The sequence below is a fragment of the Eutrigla gurnardus genome (genome assembly GCF_963514095.1).
Source record: "Eutrigla gurnardus genome assembly, chromosome: 13".
Classification (NCBI taxonomy): Eukaryota; Metazoa; Chordata; class Actinopteri; order Perciformes; family Triglidae; genus Eutrigla; species Eutrigla gurnardus.
The window spans coordinates 9,697,451-9,718,591 of record NC_139936.1 but is presented as its reverse complement, the minus strand read 5'-3'; the positions used below and the strand labels follow the sequence as shown (position 1 = coordinate 9,718,591).

The 21,141-nt window shown below is 43.4% G+C and overlaps 1 protein-coding gene across 2 annotated transcripts in view; it reads left to right on the top strand.

Annotated features, from left to right (window-relative positions):
* Window positions 1–333: 333 nt before the first annotated feature.
* Window positions 334–21,141, top strand: part of pdlim5a (PDZ and LIM domain 5a) — a 51,432-nt gene continuing 30,624 nt past the window's right edge. For both annotated transcript variants that reach the window (XM_084025607.1, XM_084025608.1), the window contains exons 1-3: window positions 334–474; window positions 888–1,132; window positions 11,638–11,789. In XM_084025607.1, the coding sequence (XP_083881733.1) occupies window positions 1,034–1,132; window positions 11,638–11,789 (251 nt within the window). In that variant the 5' untranslated portion in view covers window positions 334–474; window positions 888–1,033. The remainder of the gene's footprint in view (window positions 475–887; window positions 1,133–11,637; window positions 11,790–21,141) is intronic.

Sequence of the window (21,141 nt, the reverse complement as noted above, 5' to 3'; positions counted from 1 at the left end):
ATGATGTGGTTACGGCCGGTTCCACCTTAAATGAAGCACTGAGTCAATGTTCCCAAAATATCTGGATGAAAGATAAACTGTCCCCTCTCCTTTGACCCCCCTCTCTCTCTCTCCGTGCAGTGCTCCCACACTCTCATCCTTAATCCCCCCCCCCCCATTTTTGTGTTGTCTCCTCCCCTAATCACCCCCTTCATATCATCTCACTCATTTCTCCTCCTCTTCTGTGTCCCACTCACTCCACCCCTGGGTGAATTCCCCTCCTCTTTCTCCTCCCTCTTTCTCCTCTCCCCTCCTCCACCTTTCCCCTCCTCTCTGTCATTAGCTGGTATATAAGAGCATTGCATCCCACTCTACCTCTCTCACACACATACAGTGTGTTTTCTGGGACGGGGACAGTCGAGGGGAAACTAGAGATTACATTGTCTACCTGCCTGTAACGGAACTATTTTCCTCGCTGGAATTTCCATTTAAAAGGTACGGCCTTTCCATTAACAAAATAAAAGCACTAAATAGGAGGAAATGCTCAGCAACAGCTGTGTAATTGTCCCCTGGTGAGGGGTGATTTAAGCCTTTATGGTGGTGAAGTGCTGCAGCGTAATCCAGTATTGTTTGCACGTGTATGTGTCCATGGTTTTACCTTACGATTGATGACGAGTGATGTTACAAATGTTGACTTGTGTGTTTACTGAAAGCGGCTGTAACTAGCGTTCCTTTTGGTGATACGTTTTTTCAAATTGACTTTCCTCTCGGGGCTTCTCGTATTTGCATTATCCGCTTGACCTCTCTTGTCACCCATCACTGAATAATTTTCTTCTCGCCTCCCGTGTCTTACATAACCGTGCGATGAGAAATCTAACGTATGCGTTTCCTTCATATCTCCCCCTCAGATCTGGCATCAACGTAAAGGGTGTCACGGCCAAATCCTTACCCATCATCAGCACCCGGTGACATCGCTCTTAACGCTTGATCTGCCACGTATTTTCCTTGTCCGTCTCATCAACTCTGAACGCGCCCGACATCATCCTCGGAGACCATGAGCAGGAACCACAGTGTCACCCTCTCAGGGCCGGCCCCCTGGGGCTTCAGGCTGCAGGGAGGGAAGGACTTCAACATGCCCCTCACCATCTCCAGGGTAAGACTAAAACGTGCACACCGCGACACACGCACGTGATCACGCGTATGCCGGACACGCTATCTGCTAGGCGATAAAAGCACACGTCCCTGTTTTATCTGCACTCATTCATTAGAGTGCAGCTGCAGAATGGCTCCCCAGCAATGGCACATGGCCTGTAAGTGCCTCTCTCTCTCTCCACCTTTACACCACCACACTTGTGATAGCTCAGCTGAATCTTATGCCATCTGTCACGTATGGACCCCGCAGGAAAACCTTTTCTCTCTATGCATTCCACCTCACTATGGAGTGTCTGTAGCGATCACATCCCAGGTCTTGCACACACATCTTGGCTTCTGTTCCTCTGCTTGAACCAGTAAGTTGATGGTTCCTTGGTTTCTTTGCCTCTCAGTGGCTCGTCTGCCTCCCAGTCTGCTGTTCATTCACACTTTGAAGTTCCCACAAGTATGCTTCCCTCATCACTTTAACTAAAGTTAGATCCTGAACCTGATAATCCTGCTCAAGCTTCTGTTCTGTTCTTCTTGGACAGGCGGCTTTACTGGCACAAACAAAATACAGTGAAGCGTATACTGTCCATGCACTGCACCCGCATGCATCACACACATACATTCAAACTGGCAGTGTACAGACTTACAGCAACATGAGACTGATGATGAATGGCTCGCCAGGTCCTGTGCCAATCCCCCCTTGGGGCCGCTTTGGGTTGCCATGTTTGTGTTATTACTTTGGATGTGATACTTTTCCCACTAACCGCAGCCATGTGGATTCTTACCACACGGGTTGTGTGTTTTGTGAGTCTGTGTTTGTTTTTGGGAGTCATGGACCTCAGAGTTACGGAAGACGGTGTCTGAGAAAAAAACATGTCAGACAGAACATAGAAAAACAAAACGACGAAATCCTACAAAAGCAACTCTTTATATGCTACCGTGAATTTTAACACGTGGATCCCGTCTCATCTGAAATAGCAAATCTAGCAAAATATTCAGCAAAAACATTTATTCTCAAGAAATCAAGCTGATATAACTGGATTTAATGGAAATAGATGACGGTTTTGACGTCGGTCAGTGAAGGTTTACTTATTCCCAGAGAGGTTAGCAGTAACTGAACTAAAATTGTCTCAACAGCCACTCTGACCTTTACTGCAGTATCACAATGACCGTTATGTGGTTTGAGGTTTCAAGACCTTCGCAGTGTGAATAAGTGTTGATGCAGTTTTGCTCACTGTTCAAGTGGATGTTAGGTCTTAAGACTGTAAAGTGTACTGTGTGTGGATAGTATGATTTATGAGTATGCTTTTATACTTGATCTTTTATTTTCCCAAATGTGACATCTTGTGTGAAACTCTAGAAATGTGCAACGTCCTGTTGCACTAAAGGATGAACTGATTTGCTCATCGGTGGTCACCCTGATCTCAGCAAAAATGTTTATTGGTCATAACTCAAGAAGCTTCTAATTATGACAGTTTGACACAGATGTTGAATGTGATAAAATGATGAAGTGATTACATTTTGGACAGATATGAATGTGAACCGTAGCTTGACTGGTTGGCAGAGGCATTCAACCACGAGATGGGAATTCAAGTTCCTCTCCGATAAATCGGTCAAAAGTGATCAAAGAGCAATCTCTGTTTCTCGTTTTATCCACCGCGCATCAAAAGCTGTAAACAAAAGCTGCAGCCAATGAAACCGACACAAACATTCTGCCCTCCCTCATTGGTTCACACCTTATTTAAATCCCAGCTGACCATGTTGTTTTCTCAAAATGCCATTTGATTGGGTCTTTAATGAAATAAAGATCAGTTGTGTCAAAAGCAATGTATTATGTGAAGCTCAAGATTTTTTTCCCAAGGAAAAAGAACATTATAAAACAGAACAGAAGTGCATCTGGTTTGGAGAGACTTGAGTTGGGTGAAGCGTGGCCATTATTTAACTTTTTGGTTTTTAGGGGGAGAGAAATGTAGAAAAGCAGAGGACAGGGAGCGCATGCAACCGGCTGTCATCACTTCTCCAGTCCGTTATCAATATAGCCTTGGATTCGGTCTCTGTGACACAAACGTATGATGTCACCCAACAGGTGATGGATCTAGATTTGCCTCTCTGGGCCCCTTATTCTCATTAGACCTTCTTCCCGTCGTACCTTCCTATTGTTTCTCTGCGTTTTTGTTCATCTCTGCATCCTCACAAACACGTTTTCAGTCCACGTACGAGAATCAACCCGAACCCCCCCCTCCTCCGACCCATTAAAGCCATTTCATGGTGATGAAGGGCAGTGCTTCTGACCGCCCATCGCCCATATACACTGTGTTTCTGCTGTGTGTTTCAGACACATCGCTCTCTGCCAGTCCAGCCGTACAGTTGGTTCTCAGAAGGGGTTATTAGGGAACGCGGCGCTCCTGCCAGACCACACTTAGCCTGACAGCTGCTGTTGCTAAGCTCCATACATATGTGGATATAGTGTGTGTTTAGTTTACGGCACGAGTCGTAGCCAAGGTATTATCACATTGTGCCGGTACTGCATCATAGCGGCGAGTATAGGTGGAACCCTAACTGGACGTCTGAGCTATCTGGCCAGTAACTGCTGTTTTTTTTCTCACCACCTCTCTTTTTTTTTACTTTTACGGTGTAGAAAAACACTTTTATGACGAGCCACGATGCTGCTTCTCAAAGTGCCAGTGAAACCATGGCAACCCAGTTTGACGTAGTCCTTAAAAGGAGATATTTTGAGGAGTAAGGGAAAGATTTAAGCAAAAGCAGGCAGTGTGAGAACGTGGGGTTGCTAAGTATATTTAATATTTATAATATATTTAGATAGCCTGTAGCACCCTGATGATAACCTGCATTAGTTTAGCAGGCTTTTACAATCGTCATACTTTACATTACAAATGCACACTGTTCAGTAACACAGCTGGACATACTGGTGCTACCTTGATGCCTTTTAGTGAAGCAACCATTTTTTTTTTTTTTTTTAATCAGCTTGCAGGAGCAGTCCAGTTGATCTTCACTAAAACCATTTATTGTGAAAAGAATTTACTCGTATTACGGATCAAAGTGCTTTCAAGAACAAGGTCCCCCATGTGTATAGACAGAAAATAGCTGCCCTCTTTTCCCAGTTAAATTTACCACCGGAGAATCAATATTAAAATCCTTTCTTGGGGCAGCCCACTTACAGAATCCACTGCTAAAATAATTTGAAGGAAGGCAGCCCAGGGGAACATACGCATTAAGCTTCTGAAAATAGCTTCATCATTTCACAGGTCAGCTCCTCGTCACCACATCCCACTCATCAGGCAAACTGGGCTTTTATCTGTACCCTTCTTTTAAGAGCTCCTGGGTCTAAGCTGAATATTGACCAAAGTGCATCCTGGGTCTTTAATGATTCAATTAAATATTTACCATATTTTCCATAATGATGCATCTGCATGTCAGCACTGGATGAATCATTCCTCTAGAGCTTTTATGTCAAAATGTCATAAATAAAGAGATTACAAGCTGGTTTTGAAGGATTGTTAATCACACGTGATAAAGTTTGTGCTTTGACTCACGCAGGATGAGTGGACGGCTAATCTATATTAACACCTTTTCATGGAAGAATGCAGTTCCTGGAACTGCATCAGCGGTGGCTGCACTGCTGCCACCCCAGAGACGCCGCAACAGGCGATGATAACAACTGACCACAGTTACGGGTGGATTTCAAAGACCGTTTCTATACATAGTGTCTGCATTTCTGCCTCCCGGGCCTCTATTTCCTCCTCTCGCAGTGCTTGAACTTACAGTCGCAGTGCATCAATGTCCAGGTCTCACACCTGCGACGCTGCAAACTCAGCCTTAACCTTTCGTACCAGAACACCAGAGCCAGTTGACAGCTCCTCCGTATGACTTATTATAGCTAAATCTGTCTTAATCAAACAAGTCCCATTCTTCCCTCTGAGTATCTATCTTAGTGAAACAGTCGCGGAGCCAGAATCAACAGCTTATCATTTCCTGTCCCACAAATCAATCTGTCAGTGTGTGTGTGTGTGTGTGTGTGTGTGTGTGTGTGTGTGTGTGTGTGTGTGTGTGTGTGTGTGTGTGTGTGTGTGTGTGTGTGTGTGTGTGTGTGTGTGTGTGTGTGTGTGTGTGTGTGTGTGTGTGTGTGACTTGTTGTATTTGGACAATCTAGCAGATTGGACTTTTCTGCGCTCACAGCATTATAATTAATCTTACGCTCCTTCACATTTATTAGATCTGACGTGGCATTTTAAGATTTGCCTTTGGGTTATTGTCTCTATTTTTGTGAGGCCACTAATCTCTTATCATAATAAATTATTTCTAAGCATTGTAAGGCAGGTTTGCATCGTCACAGCAGTGATGATTTGGGAGAAAAGTGGAGGATTATTTTTTTTGAAAACACGCTCATACCTTCCTATTGTATGTTGACAGTTATCTGGGCCGACTGGTGACCTCGCTAAGGCAAGTCTGTCTTCACCGGTAATGGACGGACTAATCCATCGTAAAAAAAAAAGCCCTATCGGTGTCACGCATGCCAATACAGGAACCAAGCCAAAGTGAAAATTCTTACAGTATCTATAGTCGAAGGACGTGATAATAAAAATGGAAAAGGCACTGAAAGAAAAGATGCTGCTTTAGTGTAACTGGAATGAACGGAATGATTTGAGGCCAGAAAAGAGCAGCCGGGTCATAACGTGCACCCAGGTGAATTCACAGACTTGGATACCCTATTGTTTAATGCGGCTATAATGTATTTTCCACCGTCGCTGCTAATCCGGCCATGACTCCTCTGCCTTCCTCTCAGCATACCGGTCTCATAGCTGGTATCATATTTACTCATAATAATAATGCTCCTCTATAAGGAGTGAAGGCTGCGGGTGAGGAGTTCACTAGCAGGGGAAGCAGCTGGAGCTCTCCTCTTTCCTCTTTCCTCTTGATGCTTTGTTTGGACGTTGTTCAGTCCAGACCCTGAAGTCTCACGCCTGCTGGAAGACTCGGAGACAAAAACTAGCGATGATGACTGGAACTTCCCAGTGATTTGCTTTAATACTGGATGGCTTCTTTTTACACACATTTTAACTGCTGCTATGACCAGAAGTCTTTTTTTTTTATATTCTCATGGCTCACTAAACATTCAAGCAGCCATTCCCAGATTCTCTAGAGGGGAGACCCTTCTGATTAAAAGCACTCTGGGTAATAACACTCCCATTAATTCTTCATACAGGTAAACAATTGTTACTCATTTATTTGGCCAGGTTCCAGATGTTGCCTAATAGCATTACACTTAGACGATATTATAAACACGTTAAACATGACATAACGCGTCATTTAAAACCACCATTTTGGATTAATTACAGCCTCCGTACTGTAAACGGGTGCTGCTGATGACGCACCCCTTGCTTTCCTATGGATGGAGGACAATCCAGCTTTGTGTTATTTGGGCTGTATCCCTGACTGTGTGTTCACCGTCCTGCCAATGTAAGTCCCACAGCGCCATGACAATCACATCATTGAGTCTGGCTGAGAATGCTGGCTTGTTTCGCTCCTAGTTTACCCGAGTGCTGTTAGCTTTTACAACGTAAAATAATGTCGTGTGGATTTGTTGTTGCTGTTCTTCTGTGTAGTTTTACGATATGGCCCCTTTTTTTACATATGTTACTATAAACGTTCACAACACGTTTTGGTGAATAACACTTAATGTTCACGAGAATACTTCACAGGGCGACGTGGAGCGTTTACACAGCTTCAGGTTAATGCCTACTGTATTGTTTTGGGATTGAGAATGGACGTTATCTTTATCACTTTAAGTGAGACATTTATTTTGAAAACCCAAACCAGAGGAAGCATTTGGTTTCTACTTTATGTGGATATAATAACGTCAAGAGAAAGCGGCATGATCTTGAAAATGCTTATCAGCTTGAAGGGGGATTACGATTGAATGGGGGGCTTCTTGTAAGTATGATGGATCTCTCTCTCTCTCTCTCTCTCTCTCTCTCTCTCTCTCTGTCTCTCTCTCTCTCTCTCTCTCTCTCTCTCTCTCTCTCTCTCTCTCTCTCTCTCTCTCTCTCTCTCAATGTATGCAAGGTGTTTTCATGCGTTTGGCAGCTGCTGCTGCACTGATATCTATCTATGGAAACTCAATGCCATGTAGCCTTTTCTTATTAAGGTCGAGCATTAACATACAAGTCAGCCAGTGATGATTAGACTCCGGTGCACACACAGCTTTAGGGAAAACACACTTTTTACGGGAATGTCCAATCATTTAGAGAGATGTGGGATGAGGCCCTTTTCACACTTGTTGCATCACATTCTATTGATTCTAACTCTCAGTTGGAGAGCTCTGCTATAAAAGTTATCCAGACACTCCACTCTGTTCTCCAGTCTCAACTTAATATTGTGTATCGTGTATTGCATGCTCATTCTTGAGGGTTTTGTGTTCGTCTGCCTGTCTGCCAGCAATGTGTGGCCTACATGTCTATACATCAATGATGACATTTTTAGATTCTTTCAACTGCTTTCCTCAAACTTGGCTTTTGACCCTGGAAGCGTGTGTCTGCATCAGACTCTTTATAAAAGCTGAAAAGGAGCTGTGGGTTTTTCTCTGATAAACACTAGATCCTGTTTCAGGTATTTCCATGACTCAGCTGACATAACTGCATGATTTACCTCATTCAGGAGCGTAAATTGTGAGTGAAACGTTGCCTGACACAGTTTAATACGTGTTAGTGACGGATCCAACTAGGTTGAGGTGATGTCTGGCCCGGCTTCTGTCTCCCAAACCCTTTTTTAGTCTTTCCCTTTCTCTCTTCTAACTTTCTTTCTGCCTCTGAATCTTCTTCGTGAATTTCTCTCTCCTCTATATTTCTTTAGCTCCGTCTCAGAACGTTGACTTTTTAATGTAACGTTTTAATAATGTTTTTTAGCAGGGAATCAGGCATGTTATTTTCCTACATTGTCACACATGAGCTGTAAATATACAATAAAGATATAGATGTAGAAGATAACCTACTGGATGTCTGAAGGCTGGCATGTGGAAGCCTTTTGTGGCCGTTTTTGCGTGAATGACGAGGAACAATCTGGGTGTTTGTGTCTCCCGCTCTCAGCGTTTCAATCATAGCGTGATGTTAACCATCTGCCTGTCATCTCTGTCGCTCCTTGTGCTGAAAGCAGGCATTGTTCAAAGCACTCACGCCGCTCAGTGTACGTTCAAACCAGACAACGTTTCAGCACTCCAGCTAGCCCTTAATGCTATGTGTTGGAACTAGTTGACTTTTTTCACAGCACTTAAATCTGACAGCGTACGTGTTGAAAAGTGACATTGCTGGAAGGGTAATGGTAAGTTCATCTGTGAGGGTTTTAACACACCGCATGTGTGTTTTTCTCATTCGTTTGAGTGTGAAAATTTACCTTTTTCACACCTGCAGGAATATATAATCAGGCAGGGGACTTTTACATAACAGCATTGTATGTTAGGTATGGAATTAAAGAAAGCATGTAAAAGCACATACCAGAAGAGAATACTTTATTAGTTCATACTTCCTAAATATTAAAGGGCAGTTACAAACAACGTTGTCATTTCATTTCAAGGACTTGTTGGCATTTCATCCATGTTTTTATGTAAAAAAAATCTTTATTAGAACTAAACAGCAGTATTTTTTTATTTTCTTCGATGGCTACGATTCTCAGCGGTGAATATTCACACTGAGATCAACAAGTCCTGGTCTGACAGGACTGAGGTAACGCTGAGATGTTTGTGTTGGTGGCCCGTCGGGGGGTTGCTGATAGAAGTCGTGGTCAAGTGTTAACGGATGTCCCTTCACATTTCGGAGCTCAGCGGCTGTCGGAGCGCATGAATGTGCATACATGTACTGTATTACCGTCTCCGGTGGGTATGTGCGTAGTGTTAAAGCTGCTGTTTTCTGTCATGACCAAAGCAACGCAACCATAAATCACATTCTTTGGGAAACTTGAAGTCCTTGGCTTGCTGCATAGACGGATTATTTAGTTTTCTGTTTCTGATTTTCTCAATGATTTGTTGCACTCTCTTTGATATGAAAATTGAGCTCTGAAAACCTTTTTAATCATAGTGATTGGAAACAAATGTTTGCTTTTTGGAGGCAGATTTTCCTGCCAACAGGAACATTTCTTGAGACTTATTTGGAGGACGTACAGATTAAATAGAACACAAATCAAACACCTTCTTTGGTCTCTGTCTGTTGTATGGGGGGAAAAAAACCCTCATCTGTGGTTTTGATGCAGGTTACTTTGATGCAGAGTTAGGGTGGGACGTATGTGGAAAGAGGGGTAGTGTGTGTGTGTGTGTGGGTGGGGGGGGGGGGGGGGGGGCAGGAACAGAGCACTAATTGGGGTGAAAACATATAATTGAACATTTTGTGGCGAGCGTTTGGACCATGACAGTGCCAGAGTGGTTAACATGAACACACCCCTTGGAATGGGTCAAAATGAATACAGAAGAAACTTCACGGAGGGGTTTTTCTTTCTCCTTCCCCTCCATTCCTCCCTTTCTTTCCATCCACACAACTCTTTTTATTAAGTTAAGTTAAGGTATTTATAGGACAGTGATAGGGTGAAAGGAGGAGGGAGGGGGACGACATGCAGTCGGATTCGAACCCCTGGGGCCGCTGCACTGAGGACTTTCCCGGGACGTGAGCTATCCGGCGCCCCCTATCCACGGGATTCTAATCAGTGTCAGGGTGATCCCTCATTACTCGCTTCTTCCTGCCCTCTGTGGTTGTGAGTGGTGGTGAGTGACGCTGCGTGTGTCGGGCTAATATGACTATAAAAGGTTGGGGCTGCAGAGCCTTTCTACTAATCCGGGTGCAGAGCCTCTTTTTTTAGCCCTGCCTGTGTCTGTCTGTCTGTCTGTCTGTCTGTCTGTCTTTGTGTGCATTTGTGTTTTACACTTTTTCATCCTTGACTGTCGTTTTTCATTCGGCAGAGAGAGATTTTCTTGTAGAAGCTCTCAGTGAAATAGCTGCACTTTTAAGTGGATATCTGGTGGATAAGGGAGCCACTTCATGGTTAGATCAACCACAGAAGTAGTCTGTGTGTACATGCGTCCAGTGAAGTGGTCTGTGTGGTCCTTTTTCTTCCTGTGTCAAAAGAAACAAATGACCTCACTCCCCTTTGGACACACTTGGACCTTCTGTGCGACTGAGAGCGGTCAGAGTAACAGATGCAGCTGCGTTTTTGTTCTCTCTTCAGACTTTAACAATACCAGAGTCTCATTTTATGAACAATGCACTAAATATCAATATGATATCAGTCATTGTCATGAAAGGGTGGTAATGATTCCCTTCACATTGGTCTCAGTCCTTTGGCATCATGGGAAAAAGACTAGAGGTTCCGTGTGTGCAACATCCTACGCACATTTCTAAGTGTGTTGCTCCTTCAGCCTACTGATAAGAATGGCTCTGGTTTATACACACATGCTGCCACAATATATTCCCCTGTTTGTTGGCGACGTTGACTTTGAGTTGAAGACCGTAATAAAAGAAAAGAAAAGAAAAAAAAACTAACAGGAGTTCTTCTGTGTGCCTTGGATCTGGGTCAAATTAACAGATTAGAAGTGCAGCAATTAAACTTTGTTTAGATGCAGTTCTTTTGCAGCACACCCCCCCAAAACCCCCCGGGATACACTGAAAACCATATACAAGTGGAGGGTATGCATATTTTATGATGTGTGCAAACTAAGATGTCTGGTTTGTAATTGCTATTACCTCAAAGCCAATAAAACGGGTATGTGTCTGCACTGTGTAGCATTGTCCCATTAGCAATTTGTCACCTTTTTAACTGCATTTTGAGTATAATTCCATACTTGCATATTATTGGCATGACATTCACAAGTTGCACTGCTACTGTTGAAATGTGGCCCCAAACTCTGAATAAGGGCCTGCAATATCAGTCTGCTATGTGTCAATTTGCATGTGCCTGGCTTTTGACACACAGAAGGCAATATGTTGAATACAATGCCTTCACTTTTTATTGCTGCTTTCTTTGTGATATCATTTAATTTTAGCATTTAGCTGATTATGTGTGCTGATAAAGGAAAGAAATATGTTCCTTTTGTCTAAATTTCCCATAAACAACCCACCAATAAGAAATGGCTGCGTACAGTAGAGGAGAATTGGGACACACGGATTGGATTATGGCCGTGACCTTTCTTCTCACACATGCCGTGGTTAAGAGATATTTTAACCTTTTTCTCTCTTCTTTAACAAGCTGTAAGCCCATTTTGACAGCCGGTCATAAAGAAGAAACAAAGGTAACTCAAAGATGAAGGTTCCTGCTGTCAGACACACATCAGCCAATGTACAGTAGAACCACAATCATGTGGTCGAGGAGGACCAGGGCTTTCATTAGCTTTGCTCAAATCTGTAATGGAACAGATCCATAAATCCATGTCCTCCCTCACCCTCCTGCTTAATTATCCCGACTTCGATGCTGTTGGTCATGTCGATAATTGAAGCTGTTTGTGGGTTTTTTGTGTCTCCACAGCTGACAGATGGTGGGAAGGCGGCTAAAGGTGGAATTGGAATTGGAGACATGGTTCTGTCTATTGACGGCATCGCCACGGAGGGCATGAACCACCTGGAGGCCCAGAACAAGATCAAGAGCTGCACGGGCAACCTCAGCCTCACCCTGCAGAAGTAAGTCATGAGCTCAGTGTGTGTGTGTGTGTGTGTGTGTGTGTGTGGAAGCCACTTCACTTCAGAATGACTGTACGTGAGAATGTGAGAAGGAAGCCATCCGTCTCCATGACAACACAGGGTCCATACATTCCCTTTCAAACGCTCCCAAACAACCCGTCCCTGCATCGGATTGAAAGTCCGCGCCTCCCCTTTGAACACCAGACATCCCGCATACAGGCAGATGTTCACTGTTGTTGTAGTAGTTAATCTTAGCTCTAACACAGCAACACCATTAGTTGTGGCTGATCTCCCCCATTCCCTGAAGGCAAGAGGAATAACTGAAATCACAGCTAGAGCATCACACATGTGGACCACCCCCTCTTCCCCAAGGCCTACTCCTCACTGTTTGGTGGAATCTTGTTGTACAGTGGAGCTGATTTATCACAAGCAATTGGGGTGTGTGTGTGTGTGTGTGTGTGTCTTGATTCTCATGTGGTTTGAATTGTCCGGTTCCTTGGCAGCACCTGTAGGCATGCGTGTGTTTTCACTTAAACACAAATGTTCAAGGCTCTTCCACTTGTCCCTTTTTTGGATTTGAGATCTTGAAAGTGGGAGCGGATTTACATGCAGAGGGAAATGAATCGATTAAGTTAATTGAAGCAATAAAATGCTCCGTTTCGGTTTCCTTTCCGTAGGTTTTGATCCGTGTCTGGATTTCACATTCCGTCCTCCCTCGAATGACTTTCATCTCTCTTTCACAACTTAAAAAAACTCAAAGTAACGTTGACATCTTGTCACGTCAGGGTCCATGCAGATACACCACCACAAACCTCTACACTGTCATACGTGATGATTGAGAGGGATTATTTAAATATCAGTCCTTACATTGTGTTGTAATGTTGCACATTACACCTAAACAGATGATGGTGTGTGGCTCCTGGTTTATAAAGTGGAACAATTCTACCACACACGCATCTGCTTTTTATCGCCTTTCTCCCTGAAGCTGCATTAAATATGGGGATGAGACCACTAATAAATTCAACATTTCAGTGCTTCATCTAACGTTTGGAATCTAGTGAAAGAGGCTGATGGTGCTTTGCAAGACTCCTCGCATAACTCCAACCTGCCAAACACATGATCTGTTATTATGACTGACAGACCATATATCTATCTATGGTCTTAAAGGGGCAGTACGACAGTATGCTTATTTAATTTCCTGGCAAGGAGTAGATCAGAGGATTGAACCTAATCGTTTGTCTGTTGAATATGAAACTCCTGCCAGGATGGTTAGCTTAGCATGAAGCTAGTAAGGCTGGGTATTGGTACTCGATAAAGTAACCTAATACCAACTAACAAACTAACAGTACTAGTAGTAAAGTAATACTAGTACTGAACAAATCTCATGTAAGGGTGCGCTTGTTAAAGGATTATCTGATCTGTGGCAGACATCAGCCCTTCGAGACTTGGTTTTATGCATGATTGGAAACACATGGAGGCACTTTTATCATTGAGTGGCAGTATTACGTTGTTAAGTCTGTGTGACCAGGCAGCCACTTTGGGGACAGCTGGCTCCACCTTCTGCTTCACACGGATACTTTCGGAGCCAGAAGATTGACAGTAAGCCCCAAACCGTCACCAGACTCCGTTTACAATAAGAAATCAAATCTGAGTTTTGAGTTTTTCTTTGTGTTTGTTTCTTGGCACTCATTGGCACTGGGAGTTAGACAAGTGTCATGCCTAGGTCAACATCTGGACTTTTAATAGGTTTACATGCGTAATGGAAAGAACCAATCTCGTCTCTCGTTTCTGTTAGTTTTTATAGGCGTCGCTCGCTTCTCTTTTCCATTTTTCACTTCTGCCTGCACATCGTGATTGGGTCTCCACTCTCTTCTCTGGGTCAGATAGCAACAGGAATGATAACAGCGAGGAAGATACAGAGGAGTGTTAACAATTCACGTGGAGTCTGCGTGTGTGTATTTTAAAAGGAGACAGGTTGTTATTCCTTTTCCAAATAAACGAGTGATGGGGGAGAAGAGATGGACAGCAGATGTATGGACTGGGACAAGACAAGAGAAAGCTGTAAAAAGTGGTCCACAGGAAGCACGTAAACTGATGCAAAGCTGAATTTGTCCAGGTTATAATGAGTTTTTAAGGATGACGTGGCAGATGTAAGAGCTCCAAATGATCCTGGCACTGACTGGAACAGAACCGGGATGTATTATCTGAAAAACAAGGCCAGATGAATGCCATTTCCATGGTTACTAGTGTAATGATCACTAACCGTCATTAATTTAGCTGTCTCTGGGACGTATTTCACAGTAAGGCATGCAGTGTTGAAATTGCAGGTAACAGGTGCCAAGCTGACATCAGTGTAAGTTTGTTGTTGTCCCAGTGTCCAGATCTGCCAGTTTTAACTGATCCAACCAGTGTCAGGGCTGGCACAGCTCTGTGAATTATTTAAACTGAGGGTCTGTTTGCACCTGGTTGAGAAAAGTCACTCAGCAGCTATTCTTTATTCAACTGTATTTGGCTCCAGCAGCAAGTGTCTGGCAATGCAGTGTGCAAATTAAATTTCATGGCTGTGACTGAGTGAGGGACTCTGTACATTTTCAAAAATCAGCGTCATCGGTGTCGCATATTAACTATTCAGTTAATTGTTTAAAAAGAAGCTGATAGACATTAGATTGGATACATTGCATAAGGGGAATAGCAGTAGGGGAATAAACAGTGACGACATGACTGCTGCTGACCTGAAGTGTTGGTTGTTTGACTTGACATTTGGAGTTTTTCTTCCGTCTAGGAATGCACTCTGTATTGTTATGGTAATAATAGCTATGAAAACACAAAGCTTTGCTTCCTGACCTTTTGGACCCTTCAGCGCTTTCTGTCAAACAGTGTAAGTGTGTGTGTGCGTGTGTGTGTGTCTGCAGTGCACGCCAAGTGGGATTTAAATTTGAAAAGAAGCAGCAACGAGGAAGTTGGATAAAGCTTAAAGAAGTCAATGGAGTCAAATGGAAGAAACACAGCATGGCAAAGAGATGAAGAGAGACACATAAACAGTGATGGAGATGGATATTAAGGCTGACGGTTTCTGTGAACCATAGATCATCCTGCTCGATGGCAACAGGTGACAACATCACCCCTCCATGTTAAGATTCATGCATATGCATGAACTTTTATCGTGGTTGCTTTGTGCACAGCTGTGGAAAAAATGTCGTCACGTTTCTGGGAATTTCTTTTGTCAATTAATCATCTTTTATTTTGTGTTTTATCTTCAGCTTCAAACTGATTTCCATTTCATGAGATCTATAAAAGGAACTAATATCTTGTTAGCTAGACTGACTGTTAATGGAGATATCGACACATGTGGAACACGTGTGTTCATAAAACATGCACAATGAACGTACCCAAACAGACTGTTTATTAAGGTTTTAGGACATTTGATTGAACCTCTCCAGGCTTTAAAGCAAGCAAAATTGGATGACAATGTCAATTTTCTGCCAAATCCCAACAGCAAGGATGTTTTCATGAACAAAATAAAAAACAATATTAATGAAAATATCTGCAGTGTTGCAAAATGTTGATTCCAAACAGATTTTCGGCCCATATGTGCCCAAAATCATAATGATTTTTTAATGTTTATTCTTAGCCTTCTTATTTTGTACTAACCATCATTTCCTGATGTTAGCCGACATGCTTTTCTTGCATAAACCCAGTGCCATATCATCCCATTATATTTGAGAGGCAGATATCTCAATGACCAATACCTCCAACATGAGGCAACTCCATCTAGATTGACACATAGCAATACAGTAAAGAGGAAAAATGTGTATTTTTGATTCGGGGGCTGAACTGTCCGTTTGCTGTTCGAGCGGAGGCGGGTGCAGTTGAGAAGTTGATGAAAGGTTGGCAGAGGCAATGTTTACAAGGAAGAAGGAAGTAGAGAGACGAGGCAGGAAGGCGGGAGTGAGAAGCTGACATTCGAGATGATGTGGGAGATTAACTGAAGGAAAGTTTAAGGAAGGGATCGCTATGAGAACCGAGTGGGGGTCTACGATCCCAATTACAAACGCAGAAGGACGTTTTCTCCATGCTGACGGCTTTGTCATCAAACAATCCCGAAGTTTCAACACTGAAATTAGCCTCTCCAGCAATGTCATTATTCTCGTTAGAGGTACACCCAAGTCGTTCATTCCAACAAACCCCCCTTTGTATTCCAGCAGCACTTCAGCTGCCAGTGTCTGCTTAAATGCTTTATTCCCAACAGTTATGTATTTTTGGAAGCTATTTATAGGCCTGTGTGGGTTTTGAGCATTTTTCACCAGTGATGGCCGAGTTTCAAGATCTGGATGTGTTAGTGGAAGCTAGAAGGTACAAATTGAAGCGCAGTCAACCTCATGCACCCACATGTACAGTACAGTACAGTACACGGAGCACCGCAACTGAGGGGCAGGTTTGAATGAACTACTGATCACGCAACAAACAAAGGTCTTTGAGGCGGCTTTTGTTGTGCTCACTTAATTGGTTCCACTTCTGTTTTTCTATCCGAGCCGAGATCTCACCCTGTTGAATGGACCTCAAGCGAGGTAATGGCGGTGTTTGACAGGCTTCTTTGTGACTGAGAGTCACTATAGTGGAGTCTTATGCACTCATGCAGAAAGCCACAAGGACAAGCCATAATAAGTCATGGATGAACACTATCATGTGGGCATTTGGGGTAAAGCTGGCCTACAACACTGGTTTTGTTGTTTGTGCTGCGGTGGCACTGAACCCCCCCCCCCCCCCCACCACAACATGTAAACACACACACATCACTCACTAAGGAGGTTTAGCTCATCTCCACACTTACACGTGCATTATTCTGCATTCTCATGTTACGTATAAAATGACACTGAGGAACTGAATCTGAACCCTCAGACACAAACACATACACACACACACACACAGATCCCAGTGCAGCTGCTGGACTTATTTTGAGTCTGGAAGTTGGCTCTGAGCACTGGAGTGAGGGAAGTTTGTGTAAGGCCGGGGTATACGTTTTCATTTTGTTTACATGGCGTCCTCTGAACGGAGACAGCGAGATCCCCGGGTTGTACTGGTTGGTGGCTGCTTGTGCACAGCAACATGCTCAAACAACACTAGCTGTAGTCCCGTTCATATACTTGTATGCATTTTGAGGTGTTGCATTAGCAAAGCTAGGTGGAAATGGCAATATTTAGTAAAAAAAAAAAAAGAAATGTTTTTACGCTTGATTGTGATGGAATAAATTCTGACATAGCGGACATATTCCCAGAACTCACGAATGTGTTTTCCTCTCTTCTGGACAACATGATTCATGACTTATACCAGCTAACATGGAAGAACAATTAAAACCAATTGAAATACATTCCTGAAGATCTTTCTCTCGTAGAAGAATCAGATGGTCACTTGTTTTGTTTCCAGTTTAGAACCTCTACTTCCTTGACTCTCTTTACTGCTGGATTATGGATGTGCCGACTCATCGTAACAGAATTATGCGAAAGTATCCGTTACAAAATTGTTAATCTGATGTATGTGTCAGTTAAATGTTTGTAGCCAAGACTGATACTTGAATCAAATGATCTATTGCCCGTTTTTAGCTTACGCTCTGAAATAAAACCCAGAATGGACGGCATGTTTACTTGGAACTGACCTTCGTGTAACAAGAACAGCGTGTTTGAACAAACTTGGCTTTGAAGGAGAGTGATAATTGGATTCCCCATTTGCAAAAGACTGTAGAGACCTCACTTTTTTTACAACAAACCAAAAAATACCTGGGTTAATGCGACTAAACTGGAAAACATTTGGCCTGCTGAAGTGTTTCAGTGGGGCACAAAGAGGTGTGAGGCAGAAAAAAAGTATCTGACTGCAGAGAAAAGAGTGTGATATTACAACATTAAGAACCCGTGCTCCAACATGATCGCCCTGATGGCATTAAACCGGTACAGTCGGTCCATGAGAGCACGTACTACCTTCAAGTCAGGCGTTGATGGAAGCTGCCTTTTACCGACTCCTATTACTGCAGAACATGTGCTTCACTAGGTGATTGTGATTTGTTTGGAGGCTGATGGACCTCGATGTTAAACCCAAACTGTAGAGGTGTAAGTTTGTGTTCGGCTTCCTCACTGTTTTTATAGATCCCACAGTACTGCCGATAATATCAAGAGGTTAAGAAGAATGCATCTTAAACCTGAGCACTAATCTGTGGTATACCAATATAACATTTATAGTATTTGCTTGATCAGTTAGAACTTGTGAGACTTGCACATTCACAGGCCTCTGCAAAGCCTCTGTACTCATAGACGCCCTACGCAGCTGCCATTGTCACTTACTCGGCTCGTACGTTTGCCAAAGATGTTCCAAAGCCAAAAGGGGCTAAACTGGTCTCACCTGTTTCCGTCTCTCACTGGCCTGCAGTAGATTTGCCAAAGATCATCTAAAACCGATGGCCGTCATCATCGCCTTGGCTTTCAGTATTCACCAGTAATATCCTAATACCGAGAGAATGCGGCTCTGGACACACCTGTCTCTTCCCGTCTGTTCTTTTTGCCAAAGAAAATACAACTCCCAAGAACATCAGGGGTCTGTGAAGGTAGCCCCTAGACATCCTGAGGCCAAGAACACTGTGTTAAGCTCATCTGTCTCTGCTTTTTTTTTTTATATGTGTATATTTTATTCCCCTCCACTATTTGCCAAACAGTGTTAGCCAAGCCCTCATCTTCAGGGCCAGCCAGCATTGTTGAATGATACCCAAATGGGCTGCAGGAATAGTGTGAGGAGTCATCAGGACTAATTAGAAGAGAAACAACAAGGAGCTACATTTCATAAGAGCCGAGTAATTAACTATAAATGAATCCACTCGGCAGAATTACAAATGACGTTTATAATAAATTCTAATCAAGATGTTTCCAAACGCTTACATTGCTCATTTCACTTGCTGAGTTTGAAGCTGTGTCATCGGGTCAGATCGGCTGATGGACTCAGATTCAGCCAACGGACTCATTGCCTGGTTTTACCTTGTTTGATTCACATAATCAGAGTGTAATCCTCAACAGCTTTCAGTGTGTCTTTTTGTGTTTTAGTCAAGTGTGTAGACCACTTGGCGCACTCTCACCCCTCCCTGACCTTTTTTTCCATCATCATCGTCTTCAGGCTCATCTGTTAAAATAATATCATGATTTTATAGTAGAAGGGGGGGGAAAAAAGAGCCAGGACCATTTTATGATCACTGTCACAGCGCTGTCGCCTGAGTTTACGACACTCTCGGCCTCAGTTAGAGAAACATTTGAGTAAGTCTGTGTGTGTGTGTGTGTGTTAAAGACGGTCAGAAATGCGCCAGGTAAACAGAAACAGAAAGTTGGACGCCAGACCGAGAATCACCAACAAGCCAGTAAATCCCGCATCTCTTTGAGTGAATCCTCTGAGTGATCCTGACGCACATTGATATCCGTAAACCCTCCCGACAGACCCGGGGCCAGATGTTGAATATGGAAAACGCCGCGGTGTCCAGCTGCGGATCACTCTGATGGACAGGCCGTCGGACCCAGCTGGAGGGGGCCGTCTCTTTAAGTCTGTAGTTCTCTCTGATGTGCCGTGTTGTTTCTGTTCCTGCTGCCTTCAAAAATAACCCGGCCGCCAGAGAGAAAACTATAAACTGCAGAGTAGACGGCAGAAAATAGGAGACTCACTTCGTCCCTCACATTAAATGCACATTATAGGGGCATCTTTCATCATTTCCCTGTTTAGTCTTCTGCATGATAAACACATTGTTGAAGTACATGAGCACATCATTTGAGACCACAGTTCAGATGGAACCGCAGCAGTGAGTAATAAATCCTGAATCTCTACTTTAGTGCATCCCACGTGGATGTCTTTATCCAGTTTGCCCCCCCACCCCCGCCCTCCTGCATCACTGGTTTCCCTTACGGAGCCCCAGCATGCACCGAGTTTGCCTCCAAGGCTGAGATTCCTCAACTCCGTCAGTCCAGGAGCCACACTTGAAACAATGCAATCTTCATTTGTGTCTTATGAAATCCCACCAGGGCTTTTAGTTGGGTTGTGTTGGGTTTGGATATACTTGCTGGACGGTCCTGGTCAAGATTGTCCCAGTGCGTTTGTCATTCAGCTGCATTGCGAAGGGAAAGCTCAAGTTTTGGCTGGCCACCTTGGACTCACGGCCCGTGGAGTAAATGTTGATTCAATTACACTTTGAATCTTTGAAAGGATGGTGATGATGATGGGAGTTCAGCGTGGGAGTTGCCGTGAAGTGTTCGCAGAGGTGCGGCGGGCCATTATCAAGTCAGGAGTCATTAAAACTGAGAGGGAAAAAATGCTTTTAGCACGCCAGCTTGTGTTGGAAGAAAATCATAGTGTTTTTTGTTATTTGGGTCCCTTTCCTTGTGCCTGTGCGTCTTTCTCAGTGCTCCATGTGTTCCACGTGAATTCCTCTGTTTACGTGTACAGTTTTTACTTATTGGTCAGTCTGCTGTGAAACAAAGCTGTAAAAGTTTTAAATTAGATTTCAAAAGTCAACACAGGACTCCAGTCCTCCCATCTACTACTTTTACTGCCCAGTGACTCCAAAGACGCTGCAGCCAGTCAGACTCACTCACTCCGATAGGCACTTAAACCAAACTTCACCGTTTCTCATGAAAAGAAAAACACGTCCTCTGCCTTTTAAAATAGATACGTGCATGAATGTGATGTTACATAAAATTAGTTTTTATGATTTTTGGGAAACATCTGAGGAGAGTTATGTGCTGTCCTTCTACAGCACATAACTCTCACTGTTCATCTGTTTTAGTACCTTACATAAGGTGTGGTTAGACTGCATATGCTCTACAGCACTAACTCTTCTTCTTTGCTGTCGTAAAAATCCAATAATAATTTACAGGTTTTTGTCTCATATATGTCTTCTCCACCCACGGCTATTTACTGTTTAATGGATGCCATGTCAAAACCCAGTAAGCTGGATTTTCCTCTTTCTTTACCTCCATATTTCTGTTTATTTTGAAGCGTGAGAATACATACTTGTGTTGAGCATCTGTTGGGGTTTCGATGCAGCGCTGCTGACCTTCAGGCTGTTGGGGAGACATTGCCTCCTTTCTCCTGCCCTGGTGGGGTTTTACTTAATGTGCCTGTTTCCTCTCATGGTCTGCTTTTAAGACTCCTTAGGGTACAGTGCACCACTGTGTGTGTGTGTGTGTGTGTGTGTGTGTCTGTGTGTGTGTGTTTTTAGAACGTGAACTACTATAAAAAGTGCTTGTTTGTTGCTGTGTTACCACAGGAAACACAGTGGCTGTGTTTTCTTCAGTGGTAATCTCCTGTTATAAAATGTGACATTCTGTGTAAT